The 22229-nt window shown below is 37.7% G+C and overlaps 1 protein-coding gene and 1 pseudogene across 1 annotated transcript in view; both read right to left on the bottom strand.

The window, feature by feature from the left end:
- Window positions 1–22229, bottom strand: part of NUDT6 (nudix hydrolase 6) — a 58054-nt gene that overhangs the window by 3939 nt on the left and 31886 nt on the right. Inside the window, exon 4 of the mRNA XM_052654427.1 lies at window positions 915–969. Coding sequence (XP_052510387.1) covers window positions 915–969 — 55 coding nt within the window. The remainder of the gene's footprint in view (window positions 1–914; window positions 970–22229) is intronic.
- LOC128062071 (chondroitin sulfate N-acetylgalactosaminyltransferase 2-like) lies at window positions 11009–13123 on the bottom strand (annotated as a pseudogene).

The following is a 22229-nucleotide window of genomic DNA, read 5'->3' as shown; positions in this document are numbered from 1 at the left end:
AACTGCGCCTGACACAATGGTTTAAGGAAGAGACAGGAAAACTCAGTTTCTACTCTCGATTTCCTGTAAAATCAGTGACATAAAGAATTCTTAGATTATTTCAAACTACCCTATCTTAAATACTGAGCTCAGTAAATTGTTCTAGGAAATTATCTCTCATTTCAGACTTTCTCACATAAGACATGTTACCATCTTTTTGCATTCTGACTATCCAAAATAAATAGTGGATAAAATTTCCATAAACAGAAGAATTATACCACCACTGTTCAATAATTGCCTTTATAAATATTTCACATTTCATTTAAAAGTTTCTCCTCAACCTTGTGATAAAATGGTCAAGAATTTTTCTAATAGTTCAGTTCCAACAATTTTGCTATGCTGAGTCGCTCAGTTGTGTCAGACTCTTGTGACTCCATGGACTGTAGCCCACCAGGCTCCTCTGTCCATGGGGATTCTCCAGGCAAGAATACTGGAGTGGGTTGCCATGCCCTCCTCCAGGGGATAGTCCCAACCAAGGGATCAAACCCAGGTCTCCCACATTATAGGCAGATTCTTAACTGTCTGACCTACCAGGGAAACCCTCCAACAATTTTAGTCAAATTCAGAATATCCCTTAATGCTAACCTTAACTGTATATCCAAAGCTTCTCATTTTCAAATTAATCTAGAAGCAGTTCTAAGCCAAAAAACAGGTGTTATGCTCTGACTGGTATTATTTATACTAATGGAATAAATTATAATGTTAAGTTTTGCTATTAATTTAATATCAGCACTGAATAACTTGATTGAAATTTTCTGACTTAGTCTAAACCAATTAGAAAGCTTAAAATCTCATTCTCAGCTCTAGAGCAAGAAAGTAAACACAGAAATTTATTCAGCATTTTCAATTCAATTATAAATATATAAGATACCCACCAATATCTTCTCCAGGCTCTGACAGGCCTCCTGGGAACTTCCACATATTTTTCAGCTGCAGTATTAAATCAGAAAGCAAAGTTAACACAGCTTTTATTTACTAACATACACATACATAGAGATGCCACAGAAGTTACCCATAATTGATCAAGGTGGTTGAGAATTTATTTTTTGGTAACTGCCACCAATTTTTTTCAGTTTCCTTCCTCACTCCTCCCTTCTTTTCTCGGGAAACTGCTGACTTGTGAAATCTTTCCCATCTTTTTCTTTAGGAAATAGAAGTGGTTTTTTATGTTAATGTGATAAATTCTGTATGAGTGAAACAGTGGGGGGAACATCTACTGAATTTGTGTAGTTAAAAATTTTTGCTGCTAGTTTATTAAAGAATACATGAATCTTACTGATGCTGCTATAAATTAGTAGAAAATATATATGTAATCACTAAAGTATGCTATTTTTAATTTTCAATTTACTTTCTATATTGTGTGTCTAATCAGATATATTAAGAGTTTTCTTGTTCTCTGTGTTAATGATTTTATGTAAAAATATAATTGTCTTTCATGGGAAGTGTGAATAAAATTGATTTACATTTCTGGCTTTTTGTATACACCATTTCCTTTTTTTGGTGGGGAGGGGCAGGTGGGAAGATCTGATCTAGGACTGGAGATAAATATGAAAACTTGATTTAAAATCATTCTGCAGTAGTATGGAACAATATTCTTATAGCTGACATGATTATTTTTTCCTGTTAGAATTCTGTTATATCAATCTATCACCATGATAAAAACTGAAGAATTAGAAATTACAACATACTCATAGGTGCTGCAGCTTGGAGCCAGTACACCTCATACTCTTCATTCATAAAACAAGTTTATGGACCTTACTGGTGTGCTTTGTGGACCCACTCATTTCCTGGACAAGAGCTCCTTGAAGAATGTGTCATTTCCCAACTATGCTAGGTTGGAGACTAGTGGCATGGTTCCCAGAGTTTCCACAGACTGTTGATTATGTGGGTACAGAGTTCTGGCTTTCCACCCTTCCGTGTCTGGCTCAGACTTGAGATTAATTTATAAAGCACAGTATGTTTTTTTTAATGTAGTGATATCTCCAAGTATATCTCAACATTAATGCACTGTCATTGGGGTTCCATTTTGAAACTGTTCCAGAAGCTACAGTTCTATAGAAACTATGCAGACTTTGTCTGCTAGGATATTAAACTTCACCACTATAAATTCTGCTTCTAAAAAAGAAATGTTATGAGGCAAACAAATGCTTCCCCAGAACAACAGAAATAAATTTTGAAAAAATCTGTACCTGGACCTGATTATAAGTAATTGGAAATAGTTGAGCTTACAGTTTATAGAGCGTATAGATTATTATAAGTTCTAAGTGGTAGGCTGAGGCCTAAGTTTCATCATTTGAAAAACCTGGTTAATGCTGTAGATAAAATCAATCACTGAGGGGCTAAGTCTGCCGTCAACCTTTTTTTTTTTACATTAAAATTACTCCCACTATCTGGGTTTAGCTATGTAAGTAATAATAATAAATACTAGATAACATATTGAATGTCCACTATGTTCCAGACACTATGCTATGTTTTAAGAACTGTACCCATTTACAGTAACCCCATGAGAAACTATTCTTGTTCCCATTTTTTTCTTTAAATTGAACTATAGCTGATTTACAATACTGTGTTATAGCAAAGTATATAATGTACAGCAAAGTAATTGAGTTATATACATATTTTTTCAGATTCTTTTCCATTATTATAAGATATTGAATGTTGTTCCTTGTACTATACAGTAAATCCTTATTTCTTATTGTTCCCACTTTAGAACTGATGAAACTGAGGACAAAGGATTTAATAATTTACCTGGAGTGACACAGTCAGTGCATAGTACACTCATGGTTAAAATCCAGGTGATCTGATTCTAATCATCTCTTAAATTTTAAAAGTTGATTTGGTATTTTCATACTAACCTTTTACCACTATTCACTGCTTTTTCATATACTTTTTGATCTTTTCTTCAGTTCTGACTGGAACATTCTATATAAAACCAACTAGAATCTGCTTCTTAGTCTGACATTCCTCCAGGGGTTGTGAATTTGAACTAACACCTACTTTGGTGTCAAATGTCTGTCTACCTCTTGCCTATGAGTTCCCTATCTAGAGTCTTCTGATTGGCATGAGATTTATTATTTTGTTAGTGATTTACTAAGATTTCCAGTATATGGGTTCATAGAGTAAAAATTACTGAGGAAGGAGTAAGGTTGGGCTTTGAATATTTTTTAGTTTATTATCTGTTTTCATCTTTGTTTTCTATCCAATAAAAGAACACAAAACATCTCTCTGTGTCAATTATAAAATTCCATGATCCTTTCCCTGCTAATCTTAAAAAAGAAACTTTCCACTCCCTTTTAAAATAAATATTCTGCTCAGACATTTTTGTGCCTCTTTGCCTTCTGGGTCTTACCCAGCATTCACGTATATGACCCCTCCCTACTTTGAGTTAGTGAGGTCATCTAATTCCTGAAGCATATCTGACTTTTACATACTATAAAAAGGAAATTATCCTTCTAAAGTCATAAAAATGTGGGATTTTAAACTATATTTAGAGTAATTCCATCATATTATAGAATGGTGAATGTGATGATAAATTTTTCCTGTACATTTGCCAATTATAAATCTGATGTTTGTGTGTTTGTGTGCGCGCACGCATGAGTGGCAAACAGAACAAAGTGTGGATGAGGTATAGTGCTCCCAGCTATCACTGAACTGCTAGCCCAAAAAGCAGGCATTATCAACAAAGAGTAACTATTGTTTTTCAATGCATTCTTAATATTAACAGAGTGTTAGGTATTTTCTCTGTTAAGGCTATTTCAAGTTTAATTGCACTGCTTCTTTTAAACCTGTCCTGAAGAAAAACTCCCAAGTTTAGTGTTTCTAAAATAGATAAAGAGGAACGATTCGTTTTCTGATCCTTTTTCTATCAGTCCCATGGACATCTTTTGTTTTCCTAAGCAAATGATTAGCTTCAAGATCTTCCCTGCGTGTGGCTGCTGAAATCCTAACTAGGAATTTGTGTAAACAGCAGCCCCCCACCCCCCCCCCCCCCAAAAAAACCCATTACTTTCTTTCAAGTCAGAAACTAATCTCTGAACAAGGGTTCAGACTTGCTAGTCTATTCCTTTTGGTTCTCTCGGACTATGTGACCTTCTCATTCCTCCCTTACTCCAGCTTGCTCAGATACAGAGACCTCATTAGCTTTTATTTTCATTGTTCTAATCTTTAATGTTACGACTCTCACTTTTCAGAATTCAAAGCTACTGTACTTAGAAAATTCACTGAGTGCTAGGTTTCGGGCACAGAGAAATTTATGCACAATACAGTAGGCCAATCATTCTCTTTTTCCTTGTACTATATTTTTCTTAATAACATTTACCACCACTTTTATATATGTTTTATTATTTGTATCTCATTTAGTTGGTAAGTCGTGTCCGACTCTTATGCAACCCCATGGACTGTGCTCCTCTGTCCATGGGATTTCCCAGGCAAGAATACTGGAGTGGGTTGCCATTTCCTTCTCCAGGGGATCATCCAGACAAGGGGATGGAACGTTCATCTCCTGGCTTGGCAGGTGGATTCTTGACCACTGAGCCACCAGGGAAGCCATTTGTATCTTACCTATTTGACTATAAGCTCCAGATGTAGAAACCTTGCTTTGTTCACTGATATTTACCTAGTGCTTAAAACTCATGAACTCTGTAATGTTTAGTGAATGAATGAAAAGGTCCCTACCATTAATTCAGCTCTTGAGCACCAGGTTTACAATGTCAAGTCACTGTTAGGTCTTGACAGTGATGGGGCAGGAGTAAAAGAACTGTATGGGTAGGAAAGGAGAAAGGACATATTTAAAGTATCATTTTAGCTTTGAGTCTGAGTGTACATTTGCTTACAGTGAAGGTTAAACTTTCCTCTCTAAGACATGCTTGACACTAATGCCTGGGAGGAGTGAATCACTTAAAGAAAAACTGGCTCAGATCCCTGAAAATATGCTGATTAGTTTTTTATGGCTAATAGCTATCATCAGGGCTTCCCTGGTGAGTCAGACGGTAAAGAATCCGCCTGCAATGCAGGAGACCTGGGTTTGATCCTTGGGTTGGGTAGATCCCGTAGAGGAGGGCATGGCAACCCATTCCAGCCATTCTTGCCTAGAGAACCTCCATGGACACAGGAGCCTGGCAGGGTACAGTCCACAGAGTCTCAAAGATTTGGACATGACTGAGCAACTAAGCATAGCACAGCTATCATCAACCTCAGATATGCAGATGATACCACTTTAATGGCAGAAAGTGAAGAAAAATTAAAGAGCCTCTTGATGAAGGTCAAAGAGGAGAATGAAAAAGCTGGCTTAAAACTCAACATTCAAAAAATGAAGACCATGGCATCTGGTCCTGTCATTTCATGGCAAGTAGATGGGGAAAATGGGGAACCAGTGTCAGATTTCATTTACTTGGGCTCCATAATCAATGTGGATGGTGACTGTAGACACAAATTTAAAAGACGCTTGCTCCTTGGGAAGTATAGTTATGACAAACCTAGATAGTGTATTGAAAAGTAGAGATATCACTTTGCCGACAAAGGTTCAGATAGTCAAAGCTATAGTTTTTCCAGTAGTCATGTATGGATATGAAATTTCAGTTGTACCATAAAGAAGGCTGAGCACTGAAGAATTGATGCTTTCAAACTATGGTGTGGAGAAGACTTGAGAGTCCCTTGGGCAGTGAGATCAAACTACTCAATCCTAAAGGAAATCAACTGTGAACATTCATTGGAAGGACTGATGCTGAATCGTTTGGCCACCTGATGTGAAGAACCAACTCACTGGAAACGACCCAGATGCTGGGAAAGATGGAGAGCAAGAGAAGGGGGTGACAGAGGATGAGATGGTTACTGCCTAAGTGGATGTAAGTTTGAGCAAACTCAGGGAGATAGTGAAGGATAGGAACACCTGGCATGCTGCAGTTCATGGAGTTGCAGAGTCAGACACAACTTAGCAACTGAACAACAGCAACAATAGCTATCATGCTTAAATTTCACCTAAAACCAAAATAATTACGTTATAATATAACAGCATCTCACTTTACACTTTTTATTACAACATTGAGCTATACAAGAATACTCAGTTTTCACATTTTATTGCCCCATTAGATAAATCTGGTTATAACAAAAAAATCAAAACCCTAAGTAAGAGTATCACTTCTATTTAATCCACAAAGAAACCAAAGTCTTATGTTAATATAATGTGAATTTGTTTCTAACTTTTGCCAATCCCAACTGCCTAGAGCCATAAGGGGAATCATGATTAGATTCTGAGAAGCAGCACTTTCTTATTCTTGAAGAACCAGTCGTTGGCAAGATTGAAAATCAGCAAATGAAGAATCTGGATGCCCAATGTTCTAGTTTGGTGGTTCTCAAACTTGACCATGCACCTAAATCACCCAGAGGGCTTGTTAACACATCAATTGTTGAGAGTCTGAAATCAGGCCTGGGGGTGGAGCAGAGGTGTGAGCACGTGTGGTTTCCAAGAAGTTGATGCTATTACTGTCCCTCAGTTTAAAATTCACCCTCCATGCTCTGCCTAGTGATGCTGGAGCTGGGACTTCACTAACCAGTTTGTTTTGCCAACTGACTTCCTTAAGTCTCTACCGACAGACTGCAGGGCTGGGGGAGGAAGAAAGGAGGAAAAAAGCTCCTCCTGTCTGCTTCCTGTGCCTTTCCCATGTGCCTGTGGGTCTTGTATTGCTTCAGCATGTTGCTTCATTCTGGCAATGGCAAGTCCTTCCCATAGCAACAGTCACATCCACTTTGCAGTTTTCTAGCATTTCCTACCTAAGCTTCATTATGCCCTCTCTCCAAAGCTATCAGAAAGCTGATGCTTCATTAACAGAGGTCTGGGCCCCATGTCCTCCTGAGTTCAGAGACAACAGCAGGAGTCGAACAACATTTCTTATTAGAGACTTAATTAGCTATGGGCAGTCCCAAATGAAGGGATGCACAACCTATTAGAATGGCATAAAGATGACCTTAAACCACAGACATCTAAGATACAACAAGATGTAGAAAGAAGCCTCTTCTGAGATTCCCTTTATCAGATTAAAGGGAAAGCATTCTGAGAGTGAAGCTGCCATAAATCCCTTCTAGGGGAACTTCCAGCCAGGAAGGAAATGAACCTTTAGTACCTGGTGAGAAACTGTATACATATACTTTATCAGAAGCTGCCATACCTTCTAAAGTTACTCTAGCTCCTTCACTTAATCATCTTCCTTTTCTCAATACCTTTTCCTTCACACTTTTGTTCTAACCTCTCTTTTTGTACTACTTAAGTATCACTGCTGGTACCTGAATTGAATGAAACTGTTAATCTCAGCAACAGACAATGGCATCTGTACTATATATTAAAAACAAAACAAAAAAAAAACAAAAAAAAACCTATCTCCCTAAAAACAAACCTCATTCAAGTGAAGTCTTGGTCCTAATATATAGGCATTGCCATATAACTACTGACTCCCTCAAATTCAGGTATTAATTCCTTTTGTTTTCATTTGCTTTATTTTAATGAACAGATTCCTCTCTAGGCTTAAATTCTCATTCAGTTGTGTAATGATGAAAAAGTTATTCAAAGTTTTTCTGAAAAATGGAGATAATATAGGAAAATTTTTGTGGAAGTATTTTATGTCATCACAGTGATCATCATTTATGTGATTTTATTTCTATTAAACAGCAAAACATGATGGAATTAATTTTTTTTTTAACCTGAAAAACTCATCATCAGGATCAGGAATGTGTACTATAACAGAAGAACAGGTGACTTGGGGAACGTCAAGTGTTAGCAAATGGTTAGTTATGAATTTTTAGGAGGCTGGAAGCCATAGCAGAGCTGGTGCTACCATTTTACCTGGGTTTTCAATCTTCTTCAGATATGGTTCCAAGAGACACCAAATAAACCATTTAGGAACTTATGCAGAGTTATTTACTCAAAAGTCCCCCCAGCTTAAAGGTATGACCTTCAATTGGCCCTAAAGGCAACTGATACCCCAAAGAATCTTGAGGCAGAAGATGAAAAACTCTCCACTTGTATCTTTATAAGTAAATGTTACAGGATGTAGAATGGCTAAAACAATGCCACTTTGGATAGGTCTCTTGGAATTTTTGCTTAGTCATTAAGTCTTGGGTCTCCCTTTTTTCTTGACTACCTTGGAAAACACTAGCAATTATTTCTTTGAAAATAAGATGAGCAAAACTAGAGAAGCACTGATTGCAGTCATGATTAACTAAGAATTAGAGTTTTTTTGTCATTTATAGTGGAGTTTACACAAATTTATACATACTTTTGACCACAGTCCTGTTTTAAAAATGTAGCTCAACTCAATTCTTTCCTTTTCAATTGCTGTAGTACAGATTGCTCTGCAAGTTTGATTTCTCCAAACTGAACTTGTTAAATCATGTCTTGACAGACCTTATAAGGGAAAACACACACACACACACCCAAAAACATCATGCTGTATAGGTTTGGAGTAAGACAGGTTAGCCCCAACTGCTGGGGAAGCCCTTTTCTTTTTTTCAGACTGCAACCCAATTTTTAATATTTTTAGACTTAGGTTTGTTTTCTATGAATTTCCATGTTTTAATAAATGAGTAATTATATAAATAGATTCTTACTTGGTTTATCTACCAAACCTGAAAAATTGCTTAGAGTGGAGACATCATGTTAGCCTGGCTGTCTTTCATCCTCTGTTGAAATTTTATTTGACAAAGTCATTTCCAAAATTGTGTTATTTTAATATCTTAAAAGTTTACCCTTTTCTTTTCAACTGGTATGCTACTATACATGTACATAAGGGTATAGGGAGCATTACAGTACTGGGGTATTTAATTTGTGATCACCAAATCTAACTCAGTTTCATAAATGGTGCAAATTAGGTCCCCAGAGGCTCATAGATATGCCCAGAGTTGTTTCTTTGAACCCAGGTCTCCTGACCCAATTTTGTTTGTACAACTTCTTATGTCACCTGAGCCTAGAAAAGAATAAATAAATTTTGGTGATACTGCTGGTTCTTTAAATGCAAGGAAAAGACAATTAAAGGGATACACTTAAAAGATAGTAAAACCTTTTATAATATCTCTTTAGAAGTGTTTTTTATATACCAAAGTATAGATTTTTTTTCAAACTTAGCAAAAGAAATGAACCAATTTATGTTACTTGTATATCCTTGTATAGCATATATACATATATGGAATCTGTCAATAATGTTTGGGCATATCATTCATCTGCCATACTGCAGAGAGTTATAATGCTTTAGTATAAGCCAATTTAACTGAACAAATTCCTAAATAAGTTATCTGACCTTAGGTACTCAATTATATATAAGCCCCTTTGGTCTAAGGGTTGTAAGACTTGAATGATAAAATAATAAAATAATGACTACAGGAACTCTTCTTTTGTGGGTTAGAATAGGATAAGTTAAAGAACATTTGGTGTCCCTCATAATTTCATGGAGAATAGGGAAATAGCTGTATGTCTTTGAAACCTGTAACTTAGTGTTTGAAATTGAGTATGAAGAGAATCGGGTCTTTTTCAGTTCAGTCGCTCAGTCGTGTCCGACTCTTTGCGACCCCATGAATTGCAGCAGGCCAGGCCTCCCTGTCCATCACCAACTCCCAGAGTTCACTCAGACTGACTTCCATCGGGTCTTATTACTTTCAAAGAAAATGAGTTAATTTAGGTTTTGACTAATATTTTTTTAACAATTACAGATTCTGAAATTGCACTGACTAGACTGGTTCCACTACTACATTATCTGCATGATTTTGGGTAAATAGCCCCTCTATATGCCTTTCACCCTATCTCTAGTCTCTAGATCTAGCAATTTACCCTATGGTAAAAGATCCTTGTGTGATAAACAACAGAATATAATCATGAATATAATTTCTTATTCACCTTGTCTCATTACCATAATTTACACCTCAATTAAAGCATCATTCCATCTGCAAGTAATATATTTCTTTAAAATATTCTGTAATTCAGATTTCCATTTAGATAAACTTCTCCTCTTTCTCTTTTCTCAACCATTGTAACCTTATGGTATACCTCATTAAATTATTTTCTCCCTTCAGTGAAAACTCCCTCAGAACTCAAACTATTATAATAATGCAAATACAGATGGAGCAAAATTAACATATTAAAAGAAAAGGATAAAAAATACATATGGATCCAGGCTGAGATAATACAAAGCAAAAACCACATAACACTATGCTATGAGGAGGACCCTGAGTGCACCCTGGCTCAAGTTAACTGATGTTTTCAGACATCCCAGATGTTCTTAGTGTCCTGCACTTTAATATAATTAACTGCTCCGTTAAAGATGTTTCTATGTCTATTTCTGTTCGTTCAAAACAGTCTATAGCAACTTTGACTCCTAATCCTGAACGTGACAATAAAGCAGTACCATGTTATGTTTTTAGTCAAGTCATAGATTATAACCTAAGTATATTCAACTCTTACTCATCTGTTTAAAACCAGGCATTTAGGGAGCTAAGAAACATAACTGGTTGGAGATTTCAGATATATCATTTAACTATCCTCTGCTTCAGTGAGAAAGGATCCCTAAAGCTACTGACGAAAGATCTTCAATTAAAAACCAAGCAGGCTGACTCAGTGGTGGGCTGGTGAAGAATCCTTGCCCACAAAATCATCTGTAACACTCCAGTTTTCTCTGCAAGACCAGGCTGTTCCTGACCCACCATTATAACACAACCAGGGTTAACATCAGAACATGAAGTCGAATAGACACTAATTCAAAACTACTTTTGGAACAAATGTCAGATTTTGATCTGTCAGTGGTTCCATAGTGCAGTTGTCTTACAAAGCATAAGCTCTGCATCACAACACTTGACTTTTCCTCCATTGAACGTACCAAGTTAAACTGCTAAAGTAAAATAAGGCCTGAAAGAAGTACTGCATCTGAAATTATAATTAAGGCTAAATAAATACGGCTGGTTTGTGGTTCAAACTAATGTGCCAGTGATTATGTTAACCAACAGTTTCACTTTTTGTCCTATATGCCTGTTTGTGAAGATGGTTCTCTCTCTCCTCCCAAGACCAGCATTCCCAGATGTGAGAGCGAGGTCTCCTTCATGGCTTTGGACTGGATGCATATGTGGTGGCGCTCAAAGGTTAACTTATCAGCACAGCGTTTTTCATGACAGAGTGCAAAAGACCAGGAATGGGCGTTTGCATCACAGTCAGGTCACCATGAAAGTATTTTCAATGAAGATGAACATCTTATCCACCCCCACCTTCTACTTCCATGTCAAATCCACCGACAGTTAGGTGGATCGATACTGAAAGTCATTCCAAAGCCAAAGAGCTTGCCAAAAGCCGTAGACCCCTCTTCATGAACCAGTTGTTGCTCCACAAGTGGCAGAACATCCTGACTGGCACAAATGATGGCAGGGTTGTAAAGACACCACCACAGGGTCAAACACCCTTCTTACTTGGTTCAGCATTTAACTGGCAGCTGTTAAGGTATTCAGCTGATAAATATGTATCAACATCACAAAAAACATGAAGACCTTTCCCTATTTCTCAAGCTCAGATACCTACATTCAGTCCTTATCTATGATTAAACTCTTCATTCAATGAGACCAAAAAGATGTAATTGTGAAAATTAAGACTTATCTGCTACAGATTTTAGGCTAGAATAGACTCTAGATTAGTCCTTCTTTACAAAATACATCACTGTGAGATGAATTCTCTAGTCCTGATGCATATATATATATCCCTGAAGTTCTGCATAAACTGTGCCAATACTTGAGTTCTTTTAGCAAGTGGCAAAATAATATTAATCGTGGCTCTAGTGGTCAATCATCTGATTCTTCACTTTCATGAGAGGTCGAAATGGGTGGGAAGAGGATCGATCACGTGTCTATACACTGTAAGATCTGTTCTCTTCAAAAAAGAGTTCATAATGTGTGCCCATCTCTCTCAGTGTAATAATACCCTTCTATGATGTCATCTTCATTAAATATTAGTTTCTCTCCAAGAGGACCATCCTCATCTTCCTATTCATCATTTTCATCTTCATGATTAATGTCCTCTAAGCAAGCTTCAATAATTACTACCAATTCATCTCACTTCAGTTCAGTTGCTCAGTCGTGTCTGACTCTTTGCGACCCCATGAATTGCAGCACGCCAGGCCTCCCTGTCCATCACCAACTCCTGGAGTTCACTCAAACTCACGTCCATCGAGTCAGTGATGCCATCCAGCCATCTCATCCTCTCTCATCCCCTTCTCCTCCCCAAATCCCTCTCAGCATCAGAGTCTTTTCCAATGAGTCAACTCTTCGCATGAGGTGGCCAAAGTACTGGAGTTTCAGCTTTAGCATCATTCCTTCCAAAGAACACCCAGGACTGATCTCCTTTAGAACGGACTGGTTGGATCTCACTTATCTTTCTTTTTAAAATTTATTTATTTTTAACTGGAGGATAATTGCTTTATAATATTGTGTTTCTTTCTGCCATATATCAACATGAATCAGCCATAATATAGGTATGTCCCCTCCCTCTTGAGCCTCCCTCCCACCTTCTACCCCTACTTCTCTTTTCTAACAGGCTTTTCCTTAGGATAGTGAATAAGATTCATTACCAACTGCAATACTTTCACTGCAGTAAAACATTCAAAGGGGATGACTCCATAAGGTAGTCTGGCTCCTGTGCTAACTTCAGCTTTGTCAATTTGAGAATGAAGAGACTCCAAAAGATCCTAGGTACTTGTTCCTTATTGCCTTGATAGCCTTTGCTATTAGCCCCTATAATATACTCTAACAATAACATCTTCTCACTCATTTCCTGTAATTCTTCTTTTAATTGGGACATTCGGCCTTTCAGACTGGTTGCCCAGTTTGATAATGTTCTCACTTATGTAGGAGGGTTTGATAAAACTCTGCCATAACTTTCCATAATGATACTAGTAAGAGATGCATTTCCAGTCTCGGGGGCACATTTCATAAAGTACAGAAATAATAAACTGGAGACTAAAGAGAGACCTAACAGCAGCCAGTAGGTCCTGCTGTGAAGAATCAATCATTTTCTAGGCATTCTTATTAATGTGAACTTGCCTAATGAGATAATTTCTTTACTTGTTCACACCTTTAGCAAAAGGTTATCAAAAACTACAAGAGTCAAGGAAAGGCATTACATAATGATCAAGGGTTCAACCCAAGAAGATACACAGTTGTAAATATGTATGCACCCAACATAGTAGCATCTCAATATATAAGGCAAATGGTAACCGCCATAAAAGGGGAAATCAATGGTAACACAATAGTGGGGAAAATTAATACCCCACTAACAGCCAATGGACAGATCATCAGGAAGAAAATTAGTAAGGAAACACAAGCCTTAAATGACACATTAGACCATACAGACTTGACTGATATGTTCAGGACATTCCATATGAAAGAAGCAGAATACATTTTATCCTCAAGAGCACATGAAACATTCTCCAGGATAGATGACATGCTGGGCCACAAATAAAGCCCTGGTAAATTTAAGAAAACTGAAGTCATACCAAGCATCTTTCCTGATCACAACACTATGAGATTGGGAATCAACTACTGGGGAAAAAAAAAACTGTAAAAAACACCAATATATGGAGGCTAAAAAGCATGCCACTAAATAACCAAGGATCACTGAAGAAATCAAAGAGGAAATGGAGAATAAAGAACGTAGAGACAGATGGCTATGAAAACAAGGCAATCCATAACCTATGGGACACGACAAAAGCAGTTCTAAGAGGCAAGTTTATAGCAATACAATCTTACCTCAGGAAACAAGAAAAATCTCAAGTAAACAACCTTACACTTAAAACAACTAGAGAAAGAACAAACAAAAGCCAAAGTTAGTAGAAGGAAAGAAAGTATAAGGATCAGAGCAGAAATAAGTGAAACAGAGACAAAGGAAAAAACATCAAACATCAGTGAAACTAAAATCTGGTTCTCTGCGAAAATAAACTGATGAAACCTTTAGCCAGACACATCAAGAAAGGGAAAGGTCTCAAATCAATACAATTAGAAATAAAAAGCAGAAGTTACAATGGACATCACAGAAATACAAAGGATCATAAGAGGCTACTACAAGCAACTATACGCCAATAAAATGGACAACCTAGAAGAAATGGACAAATTCTTACAAAAGTATAACTGTCCAAGACTGAACCAGGATGAAATGAAAAATATAAACAGACCAATCACAAGGACTGAAATTAAAATTATGATTAAAAATCTACCAACAAACAAAAGTTCAGGATCAGATGGCTTCACAGGTGAATTCTATCAAACACCTAGAGAATAGTTAACACTTGTTCTCAAACTCTTCTCAAAAATGCAGAGTAAATAATAATCCCAAGCTCATTCTACATAGCCATCATCACCGATACCAAAACCAAAGATACCACAAAAAAACTTTTACAGGCCAATAGCACTAATGAACATAGACACAAAAATCCTCAACAAAATACTAGCAAACCGAATCCAACAGTGGATTAAAAGGATTATACACCAGGATCAAGAGAGATTTACTCCAGAGATGCAAAGATTGTTCAATATGTGCAAATCAATCAGTGTGATACACCATATTAACAGACTGAAAAATAAGCATCATCTTAAGAGATGCAGAAAACACTTTTGATCAAATTCAACATCCATTTATAATAAACACTCCAGAAAGTGGGCATGGAGCTAGGGAACTTACTGCAACATAATAAAGGCCATTTATGACAAACCCCTGTCAAACTCCTTTCTCCAGAGGATGAGATGGTTCGATGGCACCACCGCCTCGATGGACATGAGTTTGAGCAAGATCCAGGAGATGGTGAAGGACAGGGAAGCCTGGTGTGCTGCAGTCCATGGGGACTCAAAGAGTTTGACATGACTAAGTGACTGAAAACAATGAAAAAACCCAGAGCAGAGTCTTTTCCAGTGAGTCAACTCTTCACATGAGGTGTCCAAAGCACTGGAGTTTCAGCTTTAGCATCATTCCTTCCAAAGAAATCCCAGGGCTGATCTCTTTCAGAATGGATTGGGTGGATCTCCTTGCAGTCCAAGGGACTCTCAAGAGTCTTCTCCAACCAACACCACAGTTCAAAAGCATCAATTCTTTGGCGCCCAGCCTTCTTCACAGTCCAACTCTCACATCCATACATGACTACTGGAAAAACCACAGCCTTGACTAGATGGACCTTAGTGGGCAAAGTAATGTCTCTGCTTTTGAATATGCTATCCAGGTTGGTCATAAAGTAATGTCTCTGCTTTTGAATATGCTATCTAGGTTGGGAAAGCTCCATGCCCACTGTCTGGAGTGTTTCTTCCAAGGAGTAAGCGTCTTTTAATTTCATGGCTGCAGTCACCATCTGCAGTGATTTTGGAGCCCAAAAAAATAAAGTGTGACACTGTTTGCACTGTTTCCTCAACTATTTCTTATGAAGTGATGGGACCAGATGCCACGATCTTCGTTTTCTGAATGTTGAGCTTTAAGCCAACTTTTTCACTCTCCTCTTTCACTTTCATCAAGAGGCTTTTTAGTTCCTCTTCACTTTCTGCCATAAGGGTGGTGTCATCTGCATATCTGAGGTTATTGATATTTCTCCTGGCAATCTTGATTCCAGCTTCTGTTTCTTCCAGTCCAGCGTTTCTCATGATGTACCCTGCATAGAAGTTCAATAAGCAGGGTGACAATATACAGCCTTGACGGACTCCTTTTCCTATTTGGCACCAGCCTGTTGTTCCATGTCTAATTCTAACTGTTGCTTCCTGACCTATATACAGGTTTCTCAAGAGGTAGGTCAGGTGGTCTGGTATTCCCATCTCTTTCAGAATTTTCCACAGTTTGTTGTGATCCACACAGTCAAAGGCTTTGCCATAGTCAATAAAGCAGAAATAGATGTTTTTCTGGAACTCTCTTGCTTTTTCCATGATCCAGCGGATGCTGGCAATTTGATCTCTGGTTCCTCTGCCTTTTCTAAAACCAGCTTGAACATCTGGAAGTTCACGGTTCACGTATTGCTGAAGCCGGGCTTGGAGAATTTTGAGCATTACTTTACTAGCATGTGAGATGAGTGCAACTGTGTGGTAGTTTGAGCATTCTTTGGCGTTGCCTTTCTTTGGGATTGGAATGAAAACGGACCTTTTCCAGTCCTGTGGCCACTGCTGAGTTTTCCAAATTTGCTGGCATATTGAGTGCAGCACTTTCACAGCATCATCTTTCAGGATTTGAAATAGCTCCACTGGAATTCCATCACCTCCACTAGCTTTGTTCGTAGTGATGCTTTCTAAGGCCCACTTGACTTCACATTCCAGGATGTTCTGCTCTAGATGAGTGATCACACCATTGTTATTATCTGGTTTGTGAAGATCTTTTGTGTACAGTTCTGTGTGTTCTTGCCACCTTTTCTTAATATCTTCTGCTTCTGTTAGGTCCATACCATTTCTGTCCTTTATTGAGCCCATCTTTGCATGAAATGTTCCCTTGGTATCTCTAATTTTCTTGAAGAGATCTCTAGTCTTTCCCATTCTGTTGTTTTCCTCTATTTCTTTGCATTGATCGCTGAAGAAGGCTTTATCTCTTCTTGCTATTCTTTGGAACTCTGCATTCAGATGCTTATATCTTTCCTTTTCTCCTTTGCTTTTCACTTCTCTTCTTTTCACAGCTATTTGTAAGGCCTCCCCAGAGAGCCATTTTGCTTTTTTGCATTTCTTTTCCATGGGGATGGTCTTGATCCCGGTCTCCTGTACAATGTCATGATCCTTATTACTCAGCCATAAAAGAAAAAATGAAACAATGCCAAAAAACACAGATGGACCCATGGATAATTATACCAAGTGAAGTAAGTCAAATAGAGAAAAACAAATATGATGTCATTTATATGTAGAACCAATGATATAAATAAACTTATCGGCAAAACAAAAACAGACCCACAGACCCACAATAGACTTCTAATTGCCAAGGTGGGGGTAAATGTGAAGTGAAGGGATACATTTGAGAAGTTAGAGATTAATGTGTACACAGTGCTATATATAAAACATAATCAGCAGGGATCTGCCTTATAGCACAACATACTACTCAGTATTCTGTAACCACCTATATGGGAAAAGAACCTAAGAAAGAATGGATATACATATATGTTTAATGGACTCAGTTGTATACCTGAAATGAACACAAAATTGTAAATTAACTATACTAGAATAAAAATAGAAACTTTTTTTAAAAAAGAAGGCTGACCACTATCATCTCTTCTATTAAACAGAGTATTGGAAGTCATAGCCACAGCAATCAGAAAAAGAAAAGGTATCCAAATTGGAAGGGAAGAGGTATTTCTCTTATTATATGTAGTTGATATGATTCTACACATCAAGTCCCCTACATATGAAAGAGTTTGAGTTCTATTCTGAGAGCACATTTGTAAGTCCAATTTTTCGTAAGTCAACAAAATCAGTGTAGGTATTCAACTAATACAATCAGCTGTATAGTATTATAAGGTTTATAATTCTTGTCATACAAATAATACATAAAAAATGAACACAAAAATAAAACATTTTTCATCTTACAGTATACTACCAATGAAAAGGATAGTACAGTTCAACAGCTGACATACACAGGCTGGCATCCAGTGAACAGGCAAGACTTACTGACTGGAGGAGTGAGAGGAGGTGGGAGTTGATAGAGCTGAAGGATTGTCAGAAATAAGAGACAGATGGCCAAGTTGCAGTTTCACTCATGCTTGACATTGACGTAAAGCTCATTCACATCTTTGAACATATGCAACTTGAAGGTTCATATGTAGGGGACTTACTGTATACAGAAAGCCCTAGAGACGCCACTCAAAAACTACCAGAGCTGATAAATGAATTCAGCAAGGTAGCAGGATATAAGATTAACAGAATCTGGCTGCATTTCTTTAACAATAAAATATCATAAAGGGAATGTAAAAAAAAACTTTTCAAAATTGTACCCCCAAAATAAAGTACTTAGGAATATAGCTAACCAAGGAGGTGAAAGTTTAAGACAATAATAAAGGAAAGTGAAGATGATTTAAAGAAATGGAAAGATATTCCATGCACTTCGATTGGAAGTATTCATATTGGTAAAATGCCCACACTACCCAAAGCAATCTATAGATTCAATCCAATCCTTGTTAAATTACATATGACATTTTTCACAAAACTAGAATAAGCCTAAAATTTAATTAGGATTCCTAAAAGACCCAGAATTGCCAAAGCCAAGCCTTCGGAAAAAAGAACAAAGCAGGGGGCATAACCCTCCCAGACTTCAGATAATATTACAAAGTTTCAGTGATCGAAACAGCACGCTATTGGCATAAAAACAGACAGATCAATGCAACAGAACAGAGCACCCAGGAATAAACCCACACACCGACAGTCAATCTTTAATAAAAGAGAAAAGAATATATGATGGGGGGGAAGTCTCTTCAGCAAGTAATATTGGAAAAGTTGGACAACACCACATAAACTAATGAAGTTAGACACACCCTTTCACCATACACAAACATAAATGCAAAATGGCTTAAAGATTTAAATATAAGATATGACAGTGTAAAACTAGAAGAGATCACAGGGAAAACATTCTCTGACATAAATCATGCCAATGTTTTCTTGGGTCAGTCTCCTGAGGGAATAGAAATAACAAAAATAAACAAATAGGACCTAATGAAACAAATATTTAAACAGCAAAGGAAAACATAAACAAAAAGACAAACTACAGAATGGGAGAAAATATTTAAAAATTATGTGACTGACAAGGGCAAAATATAAAAACAGCTCATACAACTCAACAACAGAAAAACAAAAATCCAGTTGAAAAATGGACAGAAGACCTAAACAGATATTTCTCCAAATAAGAAATACAAAATGGCCAAAAGTCACAGGCAAAGATGCTCAACATTGCTATCCATTAGAGAAATGTAAATCAAATTTACAATAGTCACCATTAAAAACTCTCCAAATTTTAATAACAAATGCTGGATGAGATGTGAAGAAAAGGGAACCTTCCTAAACTCTGGCTGGGAATATAAACTGGTACAGCCAGTATGGAAAACAGGATGGAGGTTCCTCAGAAAACTAAAAACAGATTACCATATGATCCAACAATCCCATATACCCAGACAAAACTCTCACCCAAAAAGATACACACACGCACCCCTATGTCACATAGCAAAGTCATGGCAGCAATCCAAATAGTCATCCACAGATGCATGGATAAAAATGTGGTACATATACACAATAGACTACTACTCAGCCATAAACAAGAATGAAATAATGCCATCTGCAACAACATGGATGCAACTAGAGATTATCATACTATGTGAAGCAAGTAAGAGAAAGAAAAATAACACATGGCATCACTTATATCTGGATTCCAAAATATAGAAATGAATCTATCTGTGAAACAGAATCACAGATACAGAACAGACTGGTGGCTGTGAGAGGGACAGGGAAAGGATGGAGTGGGAGGTTGGGGGTAGCAGATGTAGGCTTTAATACTGGGAATGGATAAGCAGCAAGGTTCTACTGTGTGGCACAGAGACCTATGTTAATATCCTATAATAAATCAGAATGTAAAAGAATAGTAAAAATAGATATAATTCAGTCACTTTGCTGTGCAGTAGAAATTAACTGAATATTATGAGTCAAATATACTTCAATTAAATTAAGAGAAATATTCTTTCTCTTGAGAAACTGAACAAAAAAACCTATTAGAACTGATAAATGAATTCAGCAAGGTAGTGAGATACAACATCAGTATATAGAAAACGGTTGTATTTCTTTAGAATAAAAATGGAATGTCAGAAAGCAAATGTACTATCTCATTTTAAATAACATTAAAAAAAAACCAACCAAACCCTAGAAATAAACCTAACCAAGGAAGTGAAAGATTTAAACTCTGAGAATTATAGAACTTATAAAGGAAATTGAAGATAACCAGGGAAATGGAAGGTAACCCATGCTCTTGGATTGTAAGAATTAACACAGTTCAAAAGGCCACAATAACAAAAGCAATCAAAGATTTAACATGATCCCTATCAAATCACCCATGATATTCTTCTCAGAAATAGAATAACCCTCACATTTATATGGTACCACAGAAGACCTAGAATTGCCAAAGCAATCCTGAGGAAAAAGAACAAAGTTGAAGGCATATCCCTTTCAGACTTTAGACAACAGTACAAAGCTACAGTAATCAAAACAGCACAGTAGTGGCACAAAATCAGAATTACTGATCAGTGTAACAGAATAGCGAGTTCAGAAATGGCAGATTTATCTGTGAAAAAAGTGGAAAGAATACACAATGTAGAAAAGACAGTGTCTTTAGCAAGTAGTGTTTGGAAAGCTGGAAAGCATGTAGATCAGTGATGTTAGAACATACCCGCACACCATACATGAAAATAAACATAAGATTTTTATGAAAATAAAAAAAATAAGAGGAGTTTCATAAAACTTCTCAGAAATAACACAGGGAAAACATTCTCTGACATAAATCTTAGCAATATTTTCTTAAGCAAGCATCCCAAGGCTAAAGAAATAAAAGCAAAATTAATTGTTTCAAGAAGGACATGTGTTCATCTTCTGCCAGAGCAGCAAAATTGCACCTAGCTGTAGAACCACCATTGATAAGACAATGGAACCCACCAAAACAGATACCTCACATCAAGGACAAAAGAGAAGCCACAATGGAACAGTATGAGGGACACAATTACAATAAAATCAAATGCTATACATGCTACATGGGGGACCACAAACTGGAGAACAATAATATCAAAGAAGTTCTAGGTATGAAGGTTCTAGTCCCCACATCCAGCTTCCTAGCCTGGGGATCTGGCCAAGGGACTGGGAATTTCCAGGGTATCTGACTTTGAAGGCCAGTGGGATTTGATTATAGAAATTCCACAGGATTAGGGGATATAGACTCTTGGAGGGTAAAAACAAAATCTTGTCCACACCAGGACACAGAGAAAAGGAGACCCAAAAGGAGACTGAGCCAGACCTTACTATGAGTGTTTGAGGGTCTCCTCCAGAGGCATGGGACAGCAGTGGTGCACTATGGGGACAGAGGCACTGGCAACAGCAGTCCTGGGAGATTTGTGAGTTCTCCAGGAGGTTGCCAATAGCCCTACAATAGTCTGTAGACTCTAGGACTCGGTTACCTCATGCCAAACAACTAACAGGAAGGGAGCACAGCCCCACCCCTCAGCAGATGACTGGATTAAAGTTTTACTGAGCACAGCCCTGCCCACCAGAGCAAGACCCAGTCTTCCCCACAGCCAGTCTCTCCCATCAAAAAGCTTACATAAGCTTCTTATCCTCTATCAACAAAGGGAAAACAGAAGAAATAAGAACTACAATCCCAGCAGGCGAGAACTAATACCACAATAACAGAAAGCTAACCAAAATGAAAAGACACAGAATTGTGTCCCAGATGAAGGAACAAGATACTCACTTCACACACTTCAGTCTCTCAGTCGTGTCCGACGCTTTGCGACCCTATGAATCGCAGCACGCCAGGCCTCCCTGTCTATCACCATCTCCTGGAGTTCACTCAGACTCATGTCCATCAAGTCCGTGATGCCATCCAGCCATCCCATCCTCGGTCGTCCCCTCCTCCTACTGCCCTCAATCCCTCCCAGCATCAGAGTCTTTTCCAATGAGTCAACTCTTCTCATGAGGTGGCCAAAGTACTGGAGTTTCAGCTTCAGCATCATTCCTTCCAAAAAAATCCCAGGGTTGATCTCCTTCAGAATGGACTGGTTGGATCTCCTTGCAGTCCAAGGGACTCTCAGGAGTCTTCTCCAACGCCAGAGTTCAAATGCATCAATTCTTCAGCACTCAGCCTTCTTCACAGTCCAACTCTCACATCCATACATGACCACAGGAAAAACCATAGCCTTGACTAGACGGAACTTAGTTGGCAAAGTAACGTCTCTGGTTTTTAATATGCTATCTAGGATGGTCATAACTTTTCTTCCAAGGAGTAAGCGTCTTTTGATTTCATGGCTGCAGTCACCATCTGCAGTGATTTTGGAGCCCCCCAAAATAAAGTCTGACACTGTTTCCACTGTTTCCCCGTCTACTTCCCATGAAGTGATGGGACCAGAAGCCATGATCTTCGTTTTCTGAATGTTGAGCTTTAAGAAAACTTTTTCGCTCTCCTCTTTCACTTTCATCAAGAGGCTTTTTAGCTC

Source organism: Budorcas taxicolor, chromosome 17 (genome assembly GCF_023091745.1).
Source record: "Budorcas taxicolor isolate Tak-1 chromosome 17, Takin1.1, whole genome shotgun sequence".
Classification (NCBI taxonomy): Eukaryota; Metazoa; Chordata; class Mammalia; order Artiodactyla; family Bovidae; genus Budorcas; species Budorcas taxicolor.
The sequence above is the reverse complement of the archived record's forward strand: the minus strand, read 5'-3'. Positions and strand labels throughout refer to the sequence as shown.